This window comes from Pelecanus crispus, unplaced genomic scaffold, assembly GCF_030463565.1.
Source record: "Pelecanus crispus isolate bPelCri1 unplaced genomic scaffold, bPelCri1.pri SCAFFOLD_212, whole genome shotgun sequence".
NCBI lineage: Eukaryota > Metazoa > Chordata > Aves > Pelecaniformes > Pelecanidae > Pelecanus > Pelecanus crispus.
The window spans coordinates 24866-51158 of NW_027461300.1; the positions used below are offsets into that span (position 1 = coordinate 24866).

General features: G+C 71.6%; 1 protein-coding gene across 1 annotated transcript in view; it reads right to left on the reverse strand.

Moving 5' to 3' along the window:
• The window catches only part of MARK4 (microtubule affinity regulating kinase 4), a 35111-nt gene that overhangs the window by 5159 nt on the left and 3659 nt on the right, over positions 1–26293 (reverse strand). Inside the window, 16 exon segments of the mRNA XM_075727368.1 lie at positions 1770–2039; positions 4248–4351; positions 6212–6412; positions 6414–6427; positions 8377–8527; positions 9771–9880; positions 9967–10066; positions 15386–15487; positions 15489–15506; positions 17410–17480; positions 17483–17644; positions 19789–19936; positions 21337–21407; positions 22265–22330; positions 23337–23385; positions 24698–24751. Of these exon segments, the coding sequence (XP_075583483.1) occupies positions 1770–2039; positions 4248–4351; positions 6212–6412; positions 6414–6427; positions 8377–8527; positions 9771–9880; positions 9967–10066; positions 15386–15487; positions 15489–15506; positions 17410–17480; positions 17483–17644; positions 19789–19936; positions 21337–21407; positions 22265–22330; positions 23337–23385; positions 24698–24751 (1691 nt within the window).

The window sequence follows — 26293 nt, forward strand, 5'->3', positions numbered from 1 at the left end:
CTGGTGGCACTGGGACGGGCACTGAGGTGGACACCGGTGGCACCGGGCCGGGCATCGGGACAAACACCGGCACAAACGCTGGCAGTACTGGGACGGGCACTGGGTGAGCACTGGTGGCACCGGGACGGACACCAGGACGGGCACTGGGACAAACGGCGGCAGCACCGGGGTGGGCACTGGGACAAACACCGGTGGCACCAGGGCGAGCACTGGTGGCACTGGGACGGACACCGGGATGAACACCGGGATGAACACCGGCAGCACCGGGATGGGCACCGCGCTGGACACTGGCGGCACCAGGACGGGCACCGGGACAAACACCGGCAGCACCGGGACAGGCACCGGGATGAACACCGGCACCACCGGGATGAACACTGGGATGGACACCGGCAGCACCGGGATGAACACTGGGAGGGACACCGGCACCACCGGGATGAACACTGGGATGGACACCGGCAGCACCGGGATGAACACTGGGAGGGACACTGGCAGCACCGGGATGAACACCGGCAGCACCGGGATGAACACTGGGATGGACACCGGCAGCACCGGGATGAACACTGGGATGGACACCGGCAGCACCGGGATGAACACCGGCAGCACCGGGACAGGCACCAGGACGGACACTGGGAGGGACACTGGTGGCACTGGGACGGGCACTGGTGGCACCGGGCCACGCACCGGCAGCACCGGGCCGGGCATCGGGACAAACACCGGCAGCACCAGGGCGAGCACTGGTGGCACTGGGACAGGCACCGGGATGAACACTGGGAGGGACACCGGGACGGGCACCGGGATGAACACCGGCAGCACCGGGACAGGCACGGCAGTGGACACTGGGACGGGCACCGGGGTGGACACCGGCAGCACCGGGATGAACACTGGGATGGACACTGGCGGCACCGGGACAAACACCAGCAGCACCGGGACAGGCACGGCGGTGGACACTGGGATGGGCACCGGGATGAACACCGGCAGCACCGGGACAGGCACCGGCAGCATCGGGATGAACACTGGGAGGGACACTGGCGGCACCGGGACGAACACCAGCAGCACCGGGACAGACACCGGGATGAACACCGGCAGCACCGGGATGAACACTGGGAGGGACACTGGCGGCACCGGGACGAACACCAGCAGCACCGGGACAGGCACGGCAGTGGACACTGGGATGGGCACCGGGGTGGACACCGGCAGCACCGGGACAGGCACGGCAGTGGACACTGGGATGGGCACCGGGGTGGACACCGGCAGCACCGGGACAGGCACCGGCAGCATCGGGATGAACACTGGGAGGGACACTGGCGGCACCGGGACGAACACCAGCAGCACCGGGATGAACACTGGGAGGGACACTGGCGGCACCGGGATGAACACCGGCAGCACCGGGATGAACACTGGGAGGGACACTGGCGGCACCGGGACGAACACCAGCAGCACCGGGACAGGCACGGCGGTGGACACTGGGATGGGCACCGGGGTGGACACCGGCAGCACCGGGACAGGCACCGGCAGCACCGGGACAGGCACCGGGCCACGCACCAGCGGCACGAAGCCGAGCGCGCCGGCGGCGCGGCGCCGGGTGCCGGTGACACCGGGCACTTACTGATTTTGGCTCCTGGCGGCGTGGGGGTGCCCGAGACGCACCTATTAGAGCTCTGCCGCTTAGAGGGGTCAAGAGTGACCCTGGAAGAGAGAAGAGCAGTGAGGAAGGCGGCGGCGGCGGGCGGCGGCGGCACCGGCGGGCACGGCCCTCGCCGCGCCCTCACCTGCGGGTCAGCTTGGAGGTCAGCTTGCTGAAAAGGTTGGACGTGGCCCGCGAGCGGCTCTGCGGCAGCGGCGAAGCTTCGGGCGCCAGCGTCGGCGACGCCGGGGGCCCGTTGGGACCGGCGGCCGGTCGCCGGTCCCGCACCTGGCCGCCGTGGAAGGTGCTGCGGACGGTGGTGCCCCGCGCCAGGCGGGCCCGCTCCGAGGAAGCGGCGGCGGCGGCGATGCTGTGGCTGGAAGGCGACGCCGGCGGCACCCGGCCGGCGCCCGAGCTGCGGGGCGGGCGGGAGGGCGGCCGTGAGAAGAGGGGGCTCGGCGCCGCGGCGGGGGCTACCGGGTGCCGAAAAAGCGGGACCCGCGGCTGCGGCCATTACTGGGTGCCAAAAAAGCGGGACCCGTGGTTGTGGTGATCACTGGGTGCCAAAAAAGCGGGACCCGTGGTTGTGGTGATCACCGGGTGCCGAAAAAGCGGGACCCGTGGCTGCGGCCATTACTGGGTGCCGAAAAAGCGGGACCCGTGGTTGTGGTGATCACTGGGTGCCAAAAAAGCGGGACCCGTGGTTGTGGTGATCACCGGGTGCCGAAAAAGCGGGACCCGTGGCTGCGGCTGCGGTTACCGGGTGCCGAAAAAGCGGGACCCATGCTGGCGTTGGTGGTTACCGGGTGCCGAAAACTCAGGACCCACGGCTGCGGTGGTTACCGGGTGCCGAAAAAGCGGGACCCATGGCAGCGGTGGTGACTGCTGGGTGCCGAAAACGTGGGACCCATGGCGGTGGTGGTTACCAGGGGCCGAAAAGGCGGGACCCGTGGTTGTGGTGATCACTGGGTGCCGAAAAAGCAGGACCCACGGCTGCGGTGATTAGTGGGTGCCGAAAAAGCGGGACCCCCGGCAGCGGTGGCAATCACCGGGTGCCGAAAAAGCGGGGACCCCCGGTTGTGGTGATTACCAGGTGCCGAAAAAGCAGGACGCACGGCAGCGGTGGTGATCACCGGGTGCCGAAAAAGCAGGAGCCATGGCTATGGTGATCACCGGGTGCCGAAAAAGCGGGAGCCACGGCTGCTGCGATTACCGGGTGCCGAAAAAGCGGGAGCCACGGTAGTGGTGGTGATCACCGGGTGCCGAAAAAGCGGGAGCCACAGCGGCGGTGGCGATTACTGGATGCCGGAAAAGTGGGACCCAGGGCTGCCACGATTACCAGGAACTGAAAAAGCGGGACCCACGGCTGCGGTTGTTACTGGGTGCCGAAACAGTGGGACCCACGGCGGCTGTGATCACTGGGTGCCGAAAAATTGGGACCCACTGTGGTGGCGGTTACTGGGTGCCGAAAAAGCGGGAGCCACGGCTGCGGCAATCAGCGGGTGCCGCAAAAGCCGGACCCACAGCAGCGGTGGCAATTACCGGATGCCAAAAGGGTGGGAGCCGCTACGGCGGCAGTCAGCGGGTGCCGCGACAGCGAGCCCCACGGCGGGGGCGGTGGTTACGGGTGCCGCGAAAGCGGGACCCACGGCTGTGGTGATCACTGGGTGCCACGACAGCGGCCCCGCGGCAGTGCCGGTGGTTATGGGTGCCACGACAGCGGCCCCATGGCTGTGCCGGTTACGGGTGCCAGGACAGCGGCCCCGCGGCGGTGCCGGTTACGGGTGCCACGACAGCGGCCCCATGGCGGTGCCGGTTACGGGTGCCAGGACAGCGGCCCCATGGCTGTGCCGGTTACGGGTGCCAGGACAGCGGCCCCGTGGCGGTGCCGGTTACGGGTGCCAGGACAGCAGCCCCGTGGCTGTGCCGGTTACGGGTGCCATGACAGCGGCCCCATGGCTGTGCCGGTTACGGGTGCCAGGACAGCGGCCCCGCGGCGGTGCCGGTTACGGGTGCCACGACAGCGGCCCCATGGCTGTGCCGGTTACGGGTGCCACGACAGCGGCCCCATGGCTGTGCCGGTTACGGGTGCCAGGACAGCGGCCCTGGCGGTGCCGGTTACGGGTGCCAGGACAGCGGCCCCGCGGCGGTGCCGGTTACGGGTGCCAGGACAGCGGCCCCGCGGCGGTGCCGGTTACGGGTGCCGTGACAGCGGCCCTGGCGGTGCCGGTTACGGGTGCCAGGACAGCGGCCCCATGGCTGTGCCGGTTACGGGTGCCAGGACAGCGGCCCCATGGCTGTGCCGGTTACGGGTGCCAGGACAGCGGCCCCATGGCTGTGCCGGTTACGGGTGCCAGGACAGCGGCCCTGGCTGTGCCGGTTACGGGTGCCAGGACAGCGGCCCCGCGGCAGTGCCGGTGGTTATGGGTGCCACGACAGCGGCCCCATGGCTGTGCCGGTTACGGGTGCTGTGACAGCGGCCCCATGGCGGTGCCGGTTACGGGTGCCAGGACAGCGGCCCCATGGCTGTGCCGGTTACGGGTGCCAGGACAGCGGCCCTGGCGGTGCCGGTTACGGGTGCCAGGACAGCGGCCCCGCGGCGGTGCCGGCGCCGGCGCCGTACCTGTTCTCCTTGCCGTTGGGCAGCAGCGCGTGGCGGTCGGCGCCCGGGCGCTCGGTGCAGACGTAGGTGTTGCGCCGCGCCATGACGCTGGACGGGAGGTTGGGCTGCGAAACGGCGCCGGGCGCCCTCAGCACCGCGGCTCCGCACCCGGCACCCGGCACCCGCTTCCCCCGGCCCGGCGGGGACCCTCACCTCAGGGTGCCCCCCACCCCCCTTAGGGTGCCCCCTCCCCACCTTAGGGTGCCCCCCACCCACCTCAGGGTGCCCCCCACCCCCCCTTAGGGTGCCCCCTCCCCACCTTAGGGTGCCCCCCACCCACCTTAGGGTACCCCCAACCCCACCCTAGGGTGCCCCCCACCCCCCTTAGGGCGCCCCCCCCACCTCAGGGTGCCCCCAACCCCCCTTAGGGTGCCCCCTCCCCACCTTAGGGTGCCCCCCCACACCCCTTAGGGTGCCCTCCCCCCCCACCTTAGGGTGCCCCCAACCCCACCCTAGGGTGCCCCCCACCCCCCCTTAGGGTGCCCCCCACCCCACTTATGGTGCCCCCACCCCCCCTTAGGGTGCCCCCCCTCCACCTTAGCGTGCCCCCTCCCCACCTTAGGGTGCCCCCCACCCCACTTAGGGTGCCCCCCACCCCTTGGGGTGCCCCCCCGCACCTTAGGGCACCCCCCACCCCTTGGGGTGCCCCCCCGCACCTTAGGGCACCCCCCACCCCCCTTAGGGTGCCCCCCCCACCTTAGGGTGCCCCCTCCCCACCTTAGGGTGCCCCCCACCCCAATTTCTCAGCCCCATGGGCACCTGCGCCCTGACTGCGTGGTCCTGGGGGGGCCCGCACCCTGCTCCTCTGCCCCACGGCTGCCCCCCACCCCTGCTCCCCAGCCCCACAGGTCCCGTACCCCAGCCCCACACATAGCCACACCCCCAGCCCCCAGCCCCACACATGCCTGTACCCCATCTCCCAGCCCCACACATAGCCACACACCCATCTCCCAGCCCCACACATGCCCATACCCCAGCCCCCAGCCCCACAGGTCCCGTACCCCAGCCCCACACGTGCCCATACCCCAGCCCCCAGCCCCACAGGTCCTGTACCCCAGCCCCACATACTCACACCCCCAGCCCCCAGCCCCACAGGTCCCGTACCCCAGCCCCACACATGCCCGTACCCCAGCCCCCAGCCCCACATACTCACACCCCCAGCCCCCAGCCCCACAGGTCCCGTACCCCAGCCCCACACGTGCCCGTACCCAGCCCCCAGCCCCACAGGTCCCGTACCCCAGCCCCACATACTCACACCCCCAGCCCCCAGCCCCACAGGTCCCGTACCCCAGCCCCACACATGCCCGTACCCCAGCCCCCAGCCCCACACGTGCCCGTACCCCAGCCCCCAGCCCCACAGGTCCCGTACCCCAGCCCCACACGTGCCCATACCCCAGCCCCCAGCCCCACAGGTCCCGTACCCCAGCCCCACACGTGCCCATACCCCATCCCCCAGCCCCACAGGTCCCGTACCCCAGCCCCACACATGCCCGTACCCCAGCCCCCAGCCCCACAGGTCCCGTACCCCAGCCCCCAGCCCCACACGTGCCCGTACCCCAGCCCCACACATGCCCATTACCCCAGCCCCCAGCCCCACAGGTCCCGTACCCCATCCCCCAGCCCCACAGGTCCCGTACCCCAGCCCCACACGTGCCCGTTACCCCATCCCCCAGCCCCACAGGTCCCGTACCCCAGCCCCACACGTGCCCGTACCCCATCCCCCAGCCCCACAGGTCCCGTTACCCCAGCCCCACACGTGCCCATACCCCATCCTCCAGCCCCACAGGTCCTGTACCCCAGCCCCACATACTCACACCCCCAGCCCCCAGCCCCACAGGTCCCGTACCCCAGCCCCCAGCCCCACACGTGCCCACACCCCCCGCCCGCCCCACAGCTCCCGCGCCCCCCGCCCGCCCCCCACCCACCGCGTTGGCGCCGCCGTCCTTGTGCCGCTCGGGGATCTCGGCCTTGTTGGGGTTGTTGGCGCTGCCCACCATGGGGCTGGCGGGGGGCAGCCCCCGCCCGCCGCCCCCCACGCCGCAGCTGCCCTTGCGGGCGGGCGCCCGCTCCTCCTTCAGCTCCCCCTCGCCCGCGCTGGTGGGGCTGCGCTTGGGGTGCGCGGGGCAGCGGCGAGGGGCCGCCTGCGGGCAGCGCGAGGGTGGGCTCGGGGGGCACGGGGGGGCCTCGGGGTGGGCTCAGGGGGTGTGGGGGGGCCTTGGGTGGGCCTCGGGGGGCATGGGGGGGCCTTGGGGTGCATGGGGGGGCCTCAGGGTGGGCTCGGGGGGCGTGGGTGGGCCTCAGGGTGCCCACTGCCCAGTGAGGGGTCATGGGGGGGCCTCAGGGTGGGCTCAGGGTGGGCTCAGGGGGCGTGGGGGGGCCTTGGGGTGGGCTTGGGGGGGCCTCAGGGGGCATGGGTGGGCCTTGGGTGGGCCTCGGGGGACATGGGGGGGCCTTGGGGTGGGCTCAGGGTGGGCTCGGGGGGCGTGGGGGGGCCTTGGGGTGCATGGGTGGGCCTCAGGGTGGGCTCAGGGTGCCCACTGCCCAGTGAGGGGTCATGGGTGGGCCTCGGGGTGGGCTCAGGGGGCGTGGGGGGGCCTTGGGGTGGGCTCGGGGGGGCCTCAGGGAGCATGGGTGGGCCTCAGGGTGGGCTCGGGGGCGTGGGGGGGCCTTGGGGTGGGCTCGGGGGGCATGGGGGGTCCTTGGGGTGGACTCAGGGTGGGCTCGGGGGGCATGGGGGGGCCTTGGGGTGCATGGGGGGGCCTCAGGGTGGGCTCAGGGTGGGCTTGGGGGGCACGGGGGGGGCCCGGGGTGGGCTCAGGGTGCCCACTGCCCAGTGAGGGGTCATGGGTGGGCCTCAGGGTGGGCTCAGGGGGCATGAGGGGGCCTTGGGTGGGCCTCGGGGGGCATGGGGGGGCCTTGGGGTGGGCTCAGGGGGCCTTGGGGTGCATGGGGGGGCCTCAGGGTGGGCTCAGGGTGCCCACTGCCCAGTGAGGGGTCATGGGTGGGCCTCAGGGTGGGCCTTGGGGGGCATGGGGGGGCCTTGGGGTGGGCTCAGGGTGGGCTCGGGGGGCATGGGGGGGTCTTGGGGTGGGCCTCAGGGTGCCCACTGCCCAGTGAGGGGTCATGGGTGGGCTCAGGGGGCACAGGTGGGCCTCAGGGTGGGCTCAGGGTGCCCACCGAGGGGCCACGGTGCCCACCCAGGGATGGGCCAGGGGCCACAGTGCCCACCCTGGGGCCCAACCCGGGGCCATGGTGCCCACCCAGGGGTCAGGGTGCCCACCCCGAGACACGGTGCCCACCCCGGGGACGGGCCAGGGGCCACAGTGCCCACCCTGGGGCCACGGTGCCCACCCTGGGGCCACGGTGCCCACCCCAGGGATGGGCCAGGGGCCAGGGTGCCCACCTAGGGACTCGGTGCCCACCCCGGTGCCCACCCTGGGGCCATGGTGCCCACCCAGGGATGGGTCAGGGGCCATGGGTGCCCACCCAGAAGCCGCGGTGCCCACCCCGGGGACGGGCCAGGGGCCAGGGTGCCCACCCAGGGACTCGGTGCCCACCCAGGTGCCCACCCTTGGGTCACGGCACCCACCCCAGGGACGGGTCAGGGGGCCATGGGTGCCCACCCAGAAGCCACGGTGCCCACCCAGGGATGGGTCAGGGGCCACAGTGCCCACCCTGGGGCTACAGTGCCCACCGAGGGGCCATGGTGCCCACCCAGGGACGGGCCAGGGGCCAGGGTGCCCACCCTGGGGCCACGGTGCCCACCCAGGTGCCCACCCTTGGGTCACGGCACCCACCCCAGAGACGGGTCAGGGGCCATGGGTGCCCACCCTGGGGCCACGGTGCCCACCCAGGGGCGGGTCAGGGGCCATGGGTGCCCACCCAGAAGCCACGGTGCCCACCCTGGGGACTCGGTGGCCACCCTGGGGCCACCCCAGGCCATGGCACCCACCCCGGCACCAGGTCAGGGGATTCGGTGCCCACCCAGAGGCGGGTCAGGGGCCACGGGTGCCCACCCCGGGACTCGGTGCCCACCCCGGTGCCCACCCCGGGGCCACGGCGCCCGTGCCGCCGGCGCCGCCGCACTCACAGAAGTCGCTGTGCCGCCGCTGCCGGTGGTAGGTGCCGGGCGCGCGCTGGCCCTTGCCGTGCGAGGCCGCTTTGCCGGCGCCGTTCCCGGCCTCGCTGGGTGCCCGCACCCGGGCCAGGGAGAGGCTGCTGCCCGTCCGCGCGTCGCCCGCCTCCACCTGCGGCCGCCGGCACCCGTCACCGGCGATGCCCGGCGCCAGCGGCGACGCCCCGCGGCACCGGCGCTGCCCGATGTCACCGACGATGCCCAACGTCACCGGTGACGCCCATCACCGGCGCTGCCCAACGCCACCGGCAATGCCCCACGGCACCGGCGATGCCCGATGTCACCGACGATGCCCAACGTCACCGGTGACACCCGTCACTGGCGCTGCCCAACGCCACCGGCAATGCCCCACAGCACCGGTGCTGCCCAACGCCACCAACGATGCCTAACGTCACCAGCGCTGCCCAGCACCACTGGCAACGCCCCACGGCACCGGTGCTGCCCGATGTCACCGGTGCTGCCCTGCGCCACCGACGATGCCCAACGTCACCGGTGACGCCCATCACCGGTGCTGCCTGGCATCACCGGCAGTGCCCGTCACCAGCAATGCCCAACGTCACCGGCAATGCCCGGTGTCACTGGTGCTGCCTGACCTCACCAGCAATGCCCAACATCACCGGTGCTGCCCAGTGTCACCGGCAATGCCCAACGTCCCCGGCGCTGCCTGGTGTCACCGGCCATGCCCAACGTCCCCGGCGCTGCCCAGTGTCACCGGCAATGCCCAACGTCACCGGCCATGCCCAACGTCCCCGGCGCTGCCCAGTGTCACCGGCCATGCCCAACGTCACCGGCAATGCCCGGTGTCACTGGTGCTGCCTGACCTCACCAGCAATGCCCAACATCACCGGTGCTGCCCAGTGTCACCGGCAATGCCCATCACCAGCAACGCCCAACGTCACTGGCACTGCCCGGCGTCACCGGCAACGCCCAACATCACCGGTGCTGCCCAGTGTCACCGGCAATGCCCAACGTCACCGGCAACGCCCAACGCCACCGGCACTGCCCAGTGTCACCAGCCATGCCCAACGTCCCCGGCACTGCCCAGTGTCACCGGCCATGCCCAACGTCACCGGCAATGCCCAACGTCCCCGGCACTGCCCAACGTCACCGGCAATGCCCAACGTCACCGGCCATGCCCAACGTCACCGGCCATGCCCAACGTCACCGGCGCTGCCCAGTGTCACCGGCAATGCCCAACGTCACCGGCAATGCCCAATGTCACCGGCGCTGCCCAGTGTCACCAGCAATGCCCAACGTCACCGGCAATGCCCGGTGTCACCAGCAATGCCCATCACCAGCAATGCCCAACGTCCCCGGCGCTGCCCGTGGCGGCGTCCCCGCGCGCTCACCTCGTTCTTCCTGCCCAGCAGGAGGTAGGTGGCCGTCACCTCGTTGTACTTCTGGTTGCTCAGCGACTCCTTGATCTCCTCCCGGCTGTAGCCCATGCCCACCATCACCTCTGCCGGCAGCGGGCAGCGGTCAGCGGGCACCCACGGGTGCCGACGGATCCCCCCCGCCCCCTTAGGGCGGCACCGCGGGCCTCACCGATGCGTTTGGCGTCGCCGAAATCCTCCTCGGGTTCCTTGTAGGGCTTCAGCTCGTCGCCCTCGTAGCCGATGTTGATCCACTTGTCCTTCATGATTTGCTGCGGGGGGGGGAAATGGGTGCTGTGGGTGCCACGGGTGCCCCCGGCAGCGACGTGGGTGCCCCCGGCAGCGCCACGGTGCCGCCAGCGGCGATGGGGGTGCCACCGGCAGTGCCATGGGAGCCCCGGCAGCGACGAGGGTGCCCCCAGCAGTGCCATGGGTGCCCCGGCAGTGCCACGGGTGCCCCGGCAGCGACGTGGGTGCCCCCGGCATTGCCACGGTGCCGCCAGCGGCGATGGGGGTGCCGCCGGCAGTGCCATGGGTGCCGCCGGCAGTGCCATGGGCGCCCCAGCAATGACGTGGGTGCTGCTGAGGGTGCCACGGGTGCCCCCGGCAGCGACGTGGGTGCCCCGGCAGTGCCACGGTGCCGCCAGCGGCGATGGGGGTGCCGCCGGCAGTACCATGGGTGCCGCCGACAGTGCCATGGGTGCCCCGGCAGCGACGTGGGTGCCCCCAGCAGTGCCATGGGTGCCGCCGGCAGCGACGTGGGTGCCCCCAGCAGTGCCATGGGTGCCGCCAGCAGTGCCATGGGTGCCCCGGCAGCGACGTGGGTGCTGCCGGCAGTGCCATGGGTGCTGCCAAGGGTGCCACAGGTGCCCCAGCAATGACGTGGGTGCTGCTGAGGATGCCATGGGTGCCGCTGGAGGCGACGTGGGTGCCCCCGGCAGTGCCACAGGTGCCCCCGGCAGTGCCATGGGTGCCCCCGGCAGTGCCATGGGTGCCCCCGGCAGCGACATGGGTGCCCCCGGCAGCGACATGGGTGCTGCTGAGAGTGCCACGGGTGCCCCCAGCAGCAATGTGGGCGCCCTGGCAGTGCCATGGGTGCCACCCCACGTCACCCTATAGCACCCCGTGCCACCCCATGGCACCCTGTCACCCTACATCACCCCATGGCACCCCGTGCCACCCTATATCACCCCAGGGCACCCTAATACCCCATGGCACCCTATACCACCCCATGGCACCCTACGGCACCCTATACCACCCCACATCACACCACGGCACCCCATACCACCCCACATCACCCCATGGCACCCTACATCACCCCATGGCACCCCATGTCACCCTGCCACCCTACATCACCCTATACCACCCCACATTGCCCCATGACACCCCATGGCACCCCATACCACCCCACAGCACCCTATACCACCCCACAGCACCCCACGGCACCCCACATCACCCCATGGCACCCCATACCACCTCACGGCACCCTATACCACCCCACATCACCCCACGGCACCCCACGGCACCCTATACCACCCCACATCACCCCACAGCACCCTATACCACCCCATGGCACCCCATAGCACCCCATAGCTCCCTATACCGCCCCACGGCACTCTATACCACCCCATACCACCCCACAGCACCCCACAGCACCCTATACCACCCCACGGCACCCCATAGCACCCCACATCACCCCATGGCACCCTATACCACCCCACAGCACCCCACAGCACCCCACATCACCCTATACCACCCCACATCACCCCATATCACCCCACACCACCCCACGGCACCCTATACCACCCCACATCACCCCATAGCACCCCACACCACCCCACGGCACCCTATACCACCCCACAGCACCCCATAGCACCCCACATCACCCTATACTGCCCCATATCACCCCACAGCACCCCATAGCACCCTATACCACCCCATGGCACCCTATAGCACCCCACACCACCCCACAGCACCCTATACCACCCCACAGCACCCCATAGCACCCCACATCACCCTATACTGCCCCATATCACCCCACGGCACCCCATGGCACCCTATACCACCCCATGGCACCTATAGCACCCCACGGCACCCTATACCACCCCACAGCACCCCACGGCACCCCATGGCACCCTATACCACCCCATGGCACCTATACCACCCCACGGCACCCTATACCACCCCACAGCACCCCATAGCACCCTATACCGCCCCACGGCACCCCACAGCACCCTATACCGCCCCATGGCACCCCATGGCACCCCATACCACCCCATGGAACCCTATAGCACCCCACAGCACCCTATACCGCCCCACGGCACCCCGTAGCACCCCACAGCACCCTATACCGCCCCACGGCACCCCACAGCACCCCATAGCACCCTATACCACCCCATGGCACCCCATACCACCCCACAGCACCCTATACCACCCCATGGCACCCCATACCACCCCACAGCACCCTATACCACCCCACAGCACCCTATACGATCCCATACCACCCTATACCACCCCATGGCACCCCGTACAACCCCACAGCACCCTATACCGCCTCACGGCACCCCGTACCACCCCATAACACCCTATACCGCCCCACGGCACCCCATAGCACCCTATACTGCCCCACGGCACCCCATACCACCCCATAGCACCCTATACCACCCCACATCACCCTATACCACCCCATGGCACCCCATGGCACCCCACAGCACCCCATACTGCCCCACGGCACCCCGTACCACCCCACGGCACCCCGTACCACCCCATAGCACCCTATACCACCCCACGCCACCCCCGTACCACCCTGCGTCACCTCACAGCACCCTATACCACCCCACAGCACCCCACATCACCCCACGGCACCCTATACCACCCCACAGCACCCTATACCACTGCACGGCACCCTGTACCACCCCACAGCACCCCATACCGCCCCATGGCACCCCACAGCACCCTATACCGCCCCATGGCACCCCACGGCACCCCACAGCACCCTATACCGCCCCACGGCACCCTATACTGCCCCACGGCACCCCGTACCACCCCATAGCACCCTATACCACCCCATGGCACCCCATACCACCCCACAGCACCCTATACTGCCCCACGGCACCCCGTGCCACCCCATAGCACCCTATACCACCCCATACCACCCTATACCGCGCCACAGCACCCTATACCGCCCCACGGCACCCCGTAGCACCCCACAGCACCCCATACCGCCCCACGGCACCCCACAGCACCCTATACTGCCCCACGGCACCCCGTAGCACCCTATACCGCCCCATACCGCCCCACAGCACCCCGTACCGCCCCACAGCACCCTATACCGCCCCACGGCACCCCGTAGCACCCCACAGCACCCCATACCGCCCCACGGCACCCCGTGCCACCCCATAGCACCCTATAGCACCCCACAGCACCCCATACCGCCCCACGGCACCCCACAGCACCCCATACTGCCCCACGGCACCCCGTGCCACCCCATAGCACCCTATAGCACCCCATACCGCCCCACGGCACCCCGTGCCACCCCATAGCACCCTATACCACCCCACAGCACCCCATACCGCCCCACGGCACCCCACAGCACCCTATACTGCCCCACGGCACCCCGTACCACCCCATAGCACCCTATACCACCCCATGGCACCCCATACCACCCCACAGCACCCTATACCGCCCCACGGCACCCCGTACCACCCCATAACACCCTATACTGCCCCACGGCACCCCATAGCACCCTATACTGCCCCACGGCACCCCGTACCACCCCATAGCACCCTATACCACCCCATGGCACCCCACGGCACCCCACAGCACCCCATACCGCCCCACGGCACCCCGTACCACCCCACGGCACCCCGTAGCACCCTATACCACCCCACGCCACCCCCGTACCACCCTGCGTCACCTCACAGCACCCTATACCACCCCACAGCACCCCGCGGCACCCTGTACCACCCCACAGCACCCCATACCGCCCCATGGCACCCCACGGCACCCCACAGCACCCTATACCGCCCCACGGCACCCTATACTGCCCCACGGCACCCCGTACCACCCCATAGCACCCTATACCACCCCATGGCACCCCATACCACCCCACAGCACCCTATACTGCCCCACGGCACCCCGTGCCACCCCATAGCACCCTATACCACCCCATACCACCCTATACCGCGCCACAGCACCCCGTAGCACCCCACAGCACCCCATACCGCCCCACGGCACCCTATACCGCCCCACGGCACCCCGTAGCACCCTATACCGCCCCATACCGCCCCACAGCACCCCGTACCGCCCCACAGCACCCTATACCGCCCCGCGGCACCCTGTACCACCCCACAGCACCCCATACCGCCCCACGGCACCCCGTGCCACCCCATAGCACCCTATAGCACCCCACAGCACCCCATACCGCCCCACGGCACCCCACAGCACCCCATACTGCCCCACGGCACCCCGTGCCACCCCATAGCACCCTATAGCACCCCACAGCACCCCATACCGCCCCACGGCACCCCACAGCACCCCATACCGCCCCACGGCACCCCGTGCCACCCCATAGCACCCTATACCACCCCACAGCACCCCATACCGCCCCACGGCACCCCACAGCACCCTATACTGCCCCACGGCACCCCGTACCACCCCATAGCACCCTATACCACCCCATGGCACCCCATACCACCCCACGGCACCCTATACCGCCCCACGGCACCCCGTACCACCCCATAACACCCTATACTGCCCCACGGCACCCCGTACCACCCCATAGCACCCTATACCACCCCATGGCACCCCACGGCACCCCACAGCACCCCATACCGCCCCACGGCACCCCGTACCACCCCACGGCACCCCGTAGCACCCTATACCACCCCACGCCACCCCGTACCACCCTGCGTCACCTCACAGCACCCTATACCACCCCACAGCACCCTATACCACTGCACAGCACCCCGCGGCACCCTGTACCACCCCACAGCACCCCATACCGCCCCATGGCACCCCACGGCACCCCACAGCACCCTATACCGCCCCACGGCACCCTATACTGCCCCACGGCACCCCGTACCACCCCATAGCACCCTATACCACCCCATGGCACCCCATACCACCCCACAGCACCCTATACTGCCCCACGGCACCCCGTGCCACCCCATAGCACCCTATACCACCCCATACCACCCTATACCGCGCCACAGCACCCTATACCGCCCCACGGCACCCCCGTAGCACCCCCAGCACCCCATACCGCCCCACGGCACCCCACAGCACCCTATACCGCCCCACGGCACCCCGTAGCACCCTATACCGCCCCATACCGCCCCACAGCACCCCGTACCGCCCCACAGCACCCTATACCGCCCCACGGCACCCCGTAGCACCCACAGCACCCCATACCGCCCCACGGCACCCCGTGCCACCCCATAGCACCCTATAGCACCCCACAGCACCCCATACCGCCCCACGGCACCCCACAGCACCCCATACTGCCCCAACGGCACCCCGTGCCACCCATAGCACCCTATAGCACCCCACAGCACCCCATACCGCCCCACGGCACCCCCGTGCCCCCGGACCTCGAGGGTGCAGCGCTTGGCGGGGTTGAGCACCAGGAAGCGCCGCAGGATGTTCTCGCAGTCGGTCGACATGTAGAAGGGCACCCGGTACTTCCCGCGCAGCCACCCGCTCCCGCAGCTCCTGCGGGCGCACGGGGGGGTCAGGGCGCCCGCGCGTGGGGACGCGATGGGTGCCGTGCCCGCGGGGACGGGCGCAGCGCCGGGGTTTGGGGACGCGATGGGTGCCGTGCCCGCGGGGACGGGCGCAGCCAAAGGATTTGGGTGCAACGCCGGGGTTTGGGGATGGGACGGGTGCTGTGCCCGCGGGACGGGTGCCACCGTAGGATTTGGGGCGCAGCGCCGGGGTTTGGGGACGTGATGGGTGCCGTGCCCGCGGGGACGGGCGCAGCCAAAGGATTTGGGCGCAGCGCCGCGGTTTGGGGACGCGATGGGTGCCGTGCCCCGCGGGGACGGGTGCTGCTGTAGGATTTGGGCGCAACGCCGGGGTTTGGGGATGGGTGCTGCCATGCAGGTAAAGGATTTGGGCGCGACGCCGGGATTCTGGGGACGCGATGGGTGCCGTGCCCGCGGGACGGGGCGCAGCCAAAGGATTTGGGTGCAACGCCAGGGTTTGGGGATGGGACGGGTGCTGCGCCCGCGGGATGGGTGCCACCGTAGGATTTGGGCACAGCGCCGGGTTTGGGGACGTGATGGGTGCCGTGCCCGCGGGGACGGGTGCAGCCAAAGGATTTGGGCGCAGTGCCGGGGTTTGGGGGACGGGACAGGTGCTGTGCCCGCGGGACGGGTGCCACCGTAGGATTTGGGCGCAAGCGCCGGGGTTTGGGGATGGGATGGGCGCCGTGCCCATGGGGATGGGTGCAGCCAAAGGATTTGGCGCAGCGCCGGGGTTTGGGGACGGGTGCTGCCATGCAGCCAAAGGATTTGGGCGCAACGCTGGGATTCTGGGGACGCGATGGGTGCCGTGCCCGCGGGATGGGTGCCACCGTAGGATTTGGGTGCAACGCCGGGGTTTGGGGACGTGATGGGTGCCGTGCCCATGGGGACGGGCGCAGCCAAAGGATTTAGGCGCAGCGCCGGGGTTTGGGGACGGGGTGCTGCCATGCAGGTAAAGGATTTGGGCGCGACGCCGGGATTCTGGGGACGCGATGGGTGCTGTGCCCGCGGGATGGGTGCCACCGTAGGATTTGGGCGCAGCGCCGGGGTTTGGGGACCGCGATGGGTGCCGTGCCCATGGGGACGGGCGCAGCCAAAGGATTTGGGCGCAGCACCGGGGTTTGGGGACGCGATGGGTGCCGTGCCCGCGGGGACGGGCGCAGCCAAAGGATTTGGGCGCAGCGCCGGGGTTTGGGGACGGGATGGGTGCCGTGCCCATGGGACGGGCGCAGCCAAAGGATTTGGGCGCAACGCCGGGGGTTTGGGGATGGGTGCTGCCATGCAGGTAAAGGATTTGGGCACAGCGCCGGGGTTTGGGGGCGCGATGGGTGCCGTGCCCGCGGGGATGGGTGCTGCTGTAGGATTTGGGCGCAGTGCCGGGGTTTTGGGACACGATGGGTGCTGTGCCCGCGGGATGGGTGCCACCGTAGGATTTGGGCGCAGCGCCGGGGTTTGGGGGACGCGATGGGTGCCGTGCCCATGGGGATGGGTGCAGCCAAAGGATTTGGGCACAGTGCCGGGGTTTTGGGACGCGATGGGTGCTGTGCCCGTGGGGATGGGTGCCACCGTAGGATTTGGGCGCAGCACTGGGGTTTGGGGACGCGATGGGTGCCGTGCCCATGGGACGGGCGCAGCCAAAGGATTTGGGCGCAGCACTGGGGTTTGGGGACGCGATGGGTGCTGTGCCCGCGGGGATGGGTGCAGCCAAAGGATTTGGGCGCAGCGCGGGGTTTGGGGGGAACGCGATGGGTGCCGTGCCCGCGGGGACGGGTGCTGCCGCGCGCGTAAAGGCTTTGGGCGCGACGCCGGCGCCAAGCGGGGGCAAACGGGGGAGGAGAGGGGCCCGCCGGCACGGCGCCCAGCCGCGGCACCTTGAGGTTGTGGCCGTCGAAGGGCAGCGAGCCGCTGACCAGGGTGTAGAGGATGACGCCCAGGCTCCAATATCGACCTCGGGGCCGTCGTATTTTTTTGCCTGGAAAAGCTCCGGCGCGGCGTAGGGCGGGGAACCGCAGAACGTGTCCAGCTTGGAACCCAGCGTGAACTCGTTGCTGAAGCCAAAATCGGCGATTTTGATGTTGGCGTCGGCGTCCAGCAGCAGGTCTCCGCCTGCAAGCACCGGGGACGGTGAGGGGGGTGGCGCGGGGCCGGCGCGGGGCTGGCGGGACGGGCACCGCGATGGGGACGCCGCGATGGGCACAGGGTTGGGCGCGGGGGTGAGGGGACGGGACACCGCGACGGGGACGCCGCCATGGGCACCGCGACAGGGACGCCGCGATGGGCACCAGGCTGGGCACGGGGGTGAGGGGACGGGGACACCGCGACAGGGACGCCGCCATGGGCACAGGGTTGGGGACGGGGACACCGCCATTGGCCACTGCGTCGGGCACCGGGTCGGGCATGGGGACACCAGGATGGGGACGCCGCGATGGGCACCGCAACAGGGACACCGTGATGGGCACCGGGTTGGGCGCGGGGTGAGGGGACAGGGACACCGCGACGGGGACGCCGCCATGGGCACCGGGTTGGGGACGCCGTGATGGGCACAGGGTTGGACGCGGGGGTGAGGGGACGGGGACACCGCGACGGGGACGCCGCCATGGGCACCCGCGACGGGGACACCGCGATGGGCACAGGGTTGGGTGCGGGGTGAGGGGACGGGGACACCGCCATTGGCACCGCGTCGGGCACCGGGTCGGGCATGGGGACACCAGGACGGGGACACCGCGATGGGCACCGCGACGGGGACGCCGCGATGTGGCACCGGGTTGGGCGCGGGGGTGAGGGGACGGGGACACCGCGACGGGGACGCCGCGATGGGCACCAGGTTGGGCGCGGGGACACCGCGACGGGGACGCCGCCATGGGCACCGTGACGGGGACGCCGCGATGGGCACCGGGTTGGGGACGCCGTGATGGGCGTGGGGGTGACAAGACAGGGACACCGCGATGGGTGTGAGGGTGAGGGGACGGGGACACCACGATGGGGACGCTGCCATTGGCCACCGTGTCGGGCACCGGGTCGGGCATGGGGACACCGTGACGGGGACGCCGCCATGGGCACAGGGTTGGGCGTGGGGGGTGACGGGACCAGGACGCCGCGATGGGCACCGGGTTGGGGACACCGCGATGGGCACCGGGTTGGGGACACCGCGATGGGCACTCGCGATGGACATGGGGGTGGGGACGGGGACGCCGCGATGGGCACCGGGTGGGGGACACCGCGATGGGCATGGGGGTGACGGGACGGGGACACCGCGATGGGCACTGGGTTGGGGACACCACAACGGGCGTGGAGACACCGGGATGGGGACGCTGCCATGGGCACCGCGTCGGGGACACCGTGATGGGCACCGGGTTGGGTGTGGGGACACCGTGATGGTGTCACTGCGACAGGCATGGGGACACCGCGCCGGGGACGCTGCCATGGGCACCGCAACGGGGACACCGCGCCAGGCGTGGGGACACCTCACCAGGGACACCGCGGCGAGCATGGGGACACCGTGCCGGGGACGCTGCCACGGGCACCGCGCCAGGGACACCGTGGCGAGCGTGGGGACACCACGCCGGGGACGCTGCCACGGGCCCCGCGTCGGGGACACCGTGATGGGCACCAGGTTGGGTGTGGGGACACCGCCATGGTGTCACCGTGGCAGGCATGGGGACACCGTGCCGGGGACACCGTGATGGGCACCGGGTTGGGCGTGGGGACACCGCGCCGAGCATGGGGACACCGCGTCAGGCACCGGGTTGGGCGTGGGGACACCGCGCCGGGGACACCCGCATCAGGGACACTGCGATGGGCACCAGGTTGGGTGTGGGGACACCACGATGGCGTCACCGCGACGGGCACGGGGACACCGCGCCGGGGACGCTGCCATGGGCACCGCGTCGGGGACACCGCGTTGGGCACCGGGGTGGGTGTGGGGACACCGCGATGGCGTCACCGCGACAGGCATGGGGACACCGCGCCGGGGACGCTGCCACGGGCACCACATCAGGGACACCGCACCAGGCATGGGGACACCGTGTCGGGCACCGGGTTGGGCGTGGGGACACCGTGATGGTGTCACCGCGACAGGCATGGGGACACCGCGGCGAGCATGGGGACACCGCGTCAGGCACCGGGTACACCGTGATGGCGTCACCGCGACAGGCATGGGGACACCGCGCTGGGGACGCTGCCACGGGCACCGCGTCGGGGACACCGTGATGGGCACCGGGGTGGGTGTGGGGACACCGCGATGGCGTCACCGCGCCGGGCATGGGGACACCGCGCCGGGCACCCCAGGCGGCACAGGGCCAGCGTGGGGCACCCCACGGCAGGCGGCGCGGCGGCTCCCACCTTGAGGTCGCGGTGGACGATGTTCTTCTGGTGGCAGTAGTGCACGGCCGAGACGATCTGGGGGCGGGGGGCGCTGGCACCGCGGGCACCACCGCCGGCACCGGCACCCCCGCCCCACGCCAGCCCCACACCATGGCCCCAGCCCCACACCATGGCCCCCCCCATGGCCCCAGCCCCACACCGTGTCCCTATGATGGCCCCAGCCCCACACCGTGTCCCCAGCCCCACACCGTGTCCCCAGTCCCACACCATGCCTCCTACGATGGCCCCAGCCCCACACCGTGTCCCCTATGATGGCCCCAGCCCCACACCGTGTCCCCAGCCCCACACCAGCCCCCCACGATGTCCCCAGCCCCACACCGTGTCCCCTATGATGGCCCCAGCCCCACACCGTGTCCCCAGCCCCACACCGTGTCCCCTATGATGGCCCCAGCCCCACACCGTGTCCCCAATGATGGCCCCAGCCCCACACCAGCCCCCCACAATGTCCCCAGCCCCACACCGTGTCCCCAGCCCCACATCATGTCCCCCACAACATCCCCAGCCCCACACCATGTCCCCAGCCCCACACCGTGTCCCCCACAACATCCCCAGCCCCACACCGTGTCCCCAGCCCCACACCGTGTCCCCTATGATGGCCCCAGCCCCACACGATGTCCCCAGCCCCACACCATGTCCCCTATGATGGCCCCAGCCCCACACCGTGTCCCCAGCCCCACACCGTGTCCCCCACAACATCCCCAGCCCCACACCGTGTCCCCAGCCCCACACCATGTCCCCTATGATGGCCCCAGCCCCACACCGTGTCCCCAGCCCCACACCGTGTCCCCCACAACATCCCCAGCCCCACACCGTGTCCCCAGCCCCACACCGTGTCCCCCACAACATCCCCAGCCCCACACCGTGTCCCCAGCCCCACACCATGTCCCCTATGATGGCCCCAGCCCCACACGATGTCCCCAGCCCCACACCATGTCCCCTATGATGGCCCCAGCCCCACACCGTGTCCCCAGCCCCACACCGTGTCCCCCACAACATCCCCAGCCCCACACCGTGTCCCCAGCCCCACACCGTGTCCTCCACCATGTCCCCAGCCCCACACCGTGTCCCTCCACCATGTCCCCAGCCCCACACCGTGTCCCCAGCCCCACACCATGTCTCTCCTATGATGGCCTCAGCCCCACACCAGCCCCCCACAATGTCCCCAGCCCCACGATGTCCCCAGCCCCACACCGCATCCCCAGCCCCACACCGCATCCCCAGCCCCACACCGCGTCCCCCACGATGTCCCCAGCCCCACACCACGTCCCCCACGATGTCCCCAGCCCCACGATGTCCCCAGCCCCACACTGCGTCCCCAGCCCCACACTGCGTCCCCCACGATGTCCCCAGCCCCACACCGCGTCCCCAGCCCCACACCGCGTCCCCAGCCCCACACCGCGCCCCGATGTCCCCACCTGTCTGAACTTGGCCCGCGCCTCCTTCTCCTTCATCCTCCCGTGGGACACGAGGTAGTCGAACACTTCGCCTGTGGGGACACCCATGGGTGCCTGCGCTCCCCCAGCCCGCACCCAGAACCCAGGGGGGCACCCCGACCCCCCTTGGGGGCACCCACACCCCCCGGGGAGCACCCAGAACCCCCCTTGGGGGCACCCACACCCCCTCGGGAGCACCCAGAACCTCCCGGGGGGCACCCAGAACCTCCCGGGGGGCACCCAGAACCCCCCTTGGGGACACCCACACCCCCCGGGGAGCACCCAGACCCCCATGGGGGCACCCAGAACCCCCCGGGGGGCACCCAGAACCCCCCTTGGGGGCACCCAGAACCCCCCTTGGGGCACCCAGACCCCCTTGGGGGCACCCAGAACCCCCCGGGGGGCACCCAGAACCCCCCTTGGGGGCACCCACACCCCCTCGGGGAGCACCCAGAACCTCCCGGGGGGCACCCAGAACCCCCTCGGGGGGCACCCAGAACCTCCCGGGGGGCACCCAGAACCCCCCTTGGGGGCACCCACACCCCCTCGGGGAGCACCCAGAACCTCCCGGGGGGCACCCAGAACCCCCCTTGGGGGCACCCACACCCCCCGGGGAGCACCCAGAACCCCCCTTGGGGGCACCCAGAACCGCCCCGGGGAGCACCCAGACCCCCTTGGGGGCACCCAGAACCCCCCGGGGGGCACCCAGAACCGCCCCGGGGAGCACCCAGACCCCCTTGGGGGCACCCAGAACCCCCCGGGGGGCACCCAGAACCGCCCCGGGGAGCACCCAGACCCCCTTGGGGGCACCCACACCCCCCGGGGAGCACCCAGAACGCCTTGGGGGCACCCAGAACCCCCCGGGGAGCACCCAGAACCTCCCGGGGGGGTCAGGGTGCCGGGGTCTCACCGGCGCTGGCGTACTCCATCACCAGGTACAGCGTCTTCTCCGTCTCGATGACCTCAAAAAGTTTCACTGCGGGGTGGGGAGGGGTCAGCACGGGCACCCATGGGTGCCCCCCACGCCCCACGGGTGCCCCACACGCCCCAAGGGTGCCCCACGGGTGCCCCACACGCCCCACGGGTGCCCCATGGGAGCCACACACACACCCCATGGGTGCCCCACGGGAGCCCCCCATGCCCCACGGGTGCCCCACGGGAGCCCCACACGCCCCACGGGTGCCCCACGTGCCCCACACGCCCCACGGGTGCCCCATGGGTGCCCCACACACCCCATGGGTGCCCCACGCGCCCCACGGGTGCCCCCCACGCCCCACGGGTGCCCCACAGGAGCCACACACACCCCATGGGTGCCCCACACACCCCATCGGTGTCCCGCGTGCCCCCCACGCCCCACGGGTGCCCCACACGCCCCACGGGTGCCCCACAGGTGCCCCACACGCCCCATGGGTGCCCCACAGGTGCCCCCCACGCCCCACGGGTGCCCCACGGGTGCCCCACAGGAGCCACACACACCCCATGGGTGCCCCACACGCCCCATCGGTGTCCCGCGTGCCCCCCACGCCCCACGGGTGCCCCACACGCCCCACGGGTGCCCCACAGGTGCCCCACACGCCCCATGGGTGCCCCACAGGTGCCCCCCATGCCCCACGGGTGCCCCACAGGAGCCCCCCATGCCCCACGGGTGCCCCACGCGCCCCACAGGTGCCCCACACACCCCATCGGTGCCCCGCGTGCCCCCCACGCCCCACGGGTGCCCCACACACCCCATGGGTGCCCCATGGGTGCCCCATGCGGCCCCACGCCCCACGGGTGCCCCACACACCCCATGGGTGCCCCACGGGTGCCCCACACACCCCATCGGTGCCCTGCGTGCCCCCCATGCCCCACGGGTGCCCCACACGCCCCACGGGTGCCCCATGGGTGCCACATAGGTGCCCACACGCGCCCCACGGCTGCCCCACACGCGCCCCACGGCTGCCCCACACGCGCCCCACGGCTGCCCCACACGCCCCACTCACCGATGTTGGGGTGATTCAGCCCCTTCATGATGCGAACTTCCCGGAAAAGCTGCGCGGAATCGGGGGGGGACACACACGCACAAAGGGAACACGCACAAAGGGGTTAATGGGTGCCCCCGCCCTCTGGGTGCCCCCCACCCAGCTCTGGGTGCCCCCCGCCCCGTGCCCCCACCCTCTGGGTGCCCCCCACCCTCTGGGTGCCCCCCCACCCTGCGGGTGCCCCCTGCCCACCCCGTGGGTGCCCCCCGCCCCGTGCCCCCCACCCGCAGGGTGCCCCCCCACCCCAGACCTGGGTGCCCCCCGCCCTGTGCCCCCCACCCTGCGGGTGCCCCCCGCCCCGCCCTGGGTGCCCCCCGCCCCGTGCCCCCACCCTCTGGGTGCCCCCCACCCTGTGAGTGCCCCCCACCCAGCTCTGGGTGCCCCCCACCCCGTGCCCCCCACCCTCTGGGTGCCCCCCACCCTCAGGGTGCCCCCCACCCAGACCTGGGTGCCCCCCGCCCCGTGCCCCCCACCCTCTGGGTGCCCCCGCCCTCTGGGTGCCCCCCCCCCCTCAGGGTGCCCCCCACCCCGCCCTGGGTGCCCCCCGCCCCGCCCTGTGGGTGCCCCCCACCCTCAGGGTGCCCCCCACCCAGACCTGGGTGCCCCCCGCCCCGTGCCCCCACCCTCTGGGTGCCCCCCACCCTCTGGGTGCCCCCCACCCAGACCTGGGTGCCCCCCACCCAGACCTGGGTGCCCCCCACCCTCTGGGTGCCCCCGCCCTGTGCCCCCCACCCTCAGGGTGCCCCCCACCCTGTGAGTGCCCCCCACCCCGCCCTGGGTGCCCCCCGCCCTGTGCCCCCACCCTCTGGGTACCCCCCACCCTGTGAGTGCCCCCCACCCAGACCTGGGTGCCCCCCACCCTGTGCCCCCCACCCTGTGGGTGCCCCCCACCCCGCCCTGGGTGCCCCCCGCCCCGTGCCCCCCACCCTCAGGGTGCCCCCCACCCAGACCTGGGTACCCCTGCCCCGTGCCCCCCACCCAGACCTGGGTGCCCCCCGCCCCATGCCCCCACCCTCTGGGTGCCCCCCACCCTGTGCCCCCCCACCCTGCGGGTGCCCCCTGCCCACCCGTGGGTGCCCCCCGCCCCGTGCCCCCCACCCGCAGGGTGCCCCCCACCCAGACCTGGGTGCCCCCCGCCCTGTGCCCCCCACCCTGCAGGTGCCCCCCGCCCCGCCCTGGGTGCCCCCCGCCCCGTGCCCCCACCCTCTGGGTGCCCCCCCACCCAGACCTGGGTACCCCTGCCCCGTGCCCCCCCACCCCGCCCTGGGTGCCCCCCGCCCACCCCGTGGGTGCCCCCCGCCCCCCCCGTGGGTGCCCCCCACCTTTTGGAGGCTGGTGGGGTTCAGCTGGGTCTTGTCGATGATTTTGATGGCCACCTGGGAGGGAACAGGGGGTGAGGGGGCACCCGCAGCCACCCCGCCCCCCAAGGGCACCCAGGGGACCCCCAAGGGCACCCAGGGGACCCCCAGCTCCCCCCCCGGAGACCCCCAGCTCCCCCCCGGGACCCCCAAGGGCACCCAGGGGACCCCCAAGGGCACCCAGGGGACCCCCAGCTCCCCCCAGGACCCCCAAGGGCACCCAGGGGACCCCCCAGCTCCCCCCCCGGGACCCCCAAGGGCACCCAGGGGACCCCCAGCTCCCCCCGGGACCCCCAGCTCCCCCCCGGGACCCCCAAGGGCACCCAGGGGACCCCCAGCTCCCCCCCGGGACCCCCAGCTCCCCCCCGGGACCCCCAAGGGCACCCAGGGGACCCCCAGCTCCCCCCCGGGACCCCCAGCTCCCCCCAGGACCCCCAAGGGCACCCAGGGGACCCCCAAGGGCACCCAGGGGACCCCCAGCTCCCCCCCGGGACCCCCAGCTCCCCCCCAGGACCCCCAGCTCCCCCCCGGGACCCCCAAGGGCACCCAGGGGACCCCCAAGGGCACCCAGGGGACCCCCAGCTCCCCCCCGGGACCCCCAAGGGCACCCAGGGGACCCCCAGCTCCCCCAGGACCCCCAAGGGCACCCAGGGGACCCCCAGGGGCACCCAGGGGACCCCCAGCTCCCCCCAGTGTTCCCCCCCGACCCCCATTTCTCCCCCCGGCACCCCAACTCCCTCCGCTTGCCCCCCAACTCCCCCTAATTGCCCCCCAGGACCCCCCAACTCCCCCCAGGACCCCCAAATCTCCCTCCAGTTGCCCCCCGGGACCCCCATTTCTCCCCCCGGGACCCCCCGGGACCCCCATGTCTCCCCCTGGGACCCCCTGGGACCCCCATTTCTCCCCCTGGGACCCCCTGGGACCCCCATCTCTCCCCCCGGGACCCCCTGGGACCCCCATTTCTCCCCCTGGGACCCCCATTTCTCCCCCCTGTTGCCCCTGGGACCCCCATTTCTCCCCCTGGGACCCCCTGGGACCCCCATTTCTCTCCCCCCGGGACCCCCATTTCTCCCCCTGGGACCCCCTGGGACCCCCATTTCTTGCCCTGGGACCCCCATTTCTCCCCCCGGGACCCCCGGGACCCCCATTTCTTCCCCCCCAAGACCCCCCCTATCTCAGTCCAATTACCCCCCAGGCCCCCCATTTCTCCCTCCAATTGCCCCCTGGGACCCTCATTTCATCCCCCCCAGGACCCCCGGGACCCCCATTTCTCCCCCCGGGACCCCCATTTCTCCCTCCAATCACCCCCAGGCCCCCCTTTTTCTCCACCCAGGCCCCCCATTTCTCCCCCCGGGACCCCCATTTCTCCCTCCAATCACCCCCAGGCCCCCCTTTTCTCCCCCCAGTACCCCCATTTCTCCCCCCAGGACCCCCGGGACCCCCATTTCTCCCCCCGGGACCCCCATTTCTCCTCCAATCACCCCCGGGACCCCCCTTTCTCCTCCCCCCAGTACCCCCCATTTCTCCCCCCAGGACCCTCATTTCTCCCCCCAGGACCCC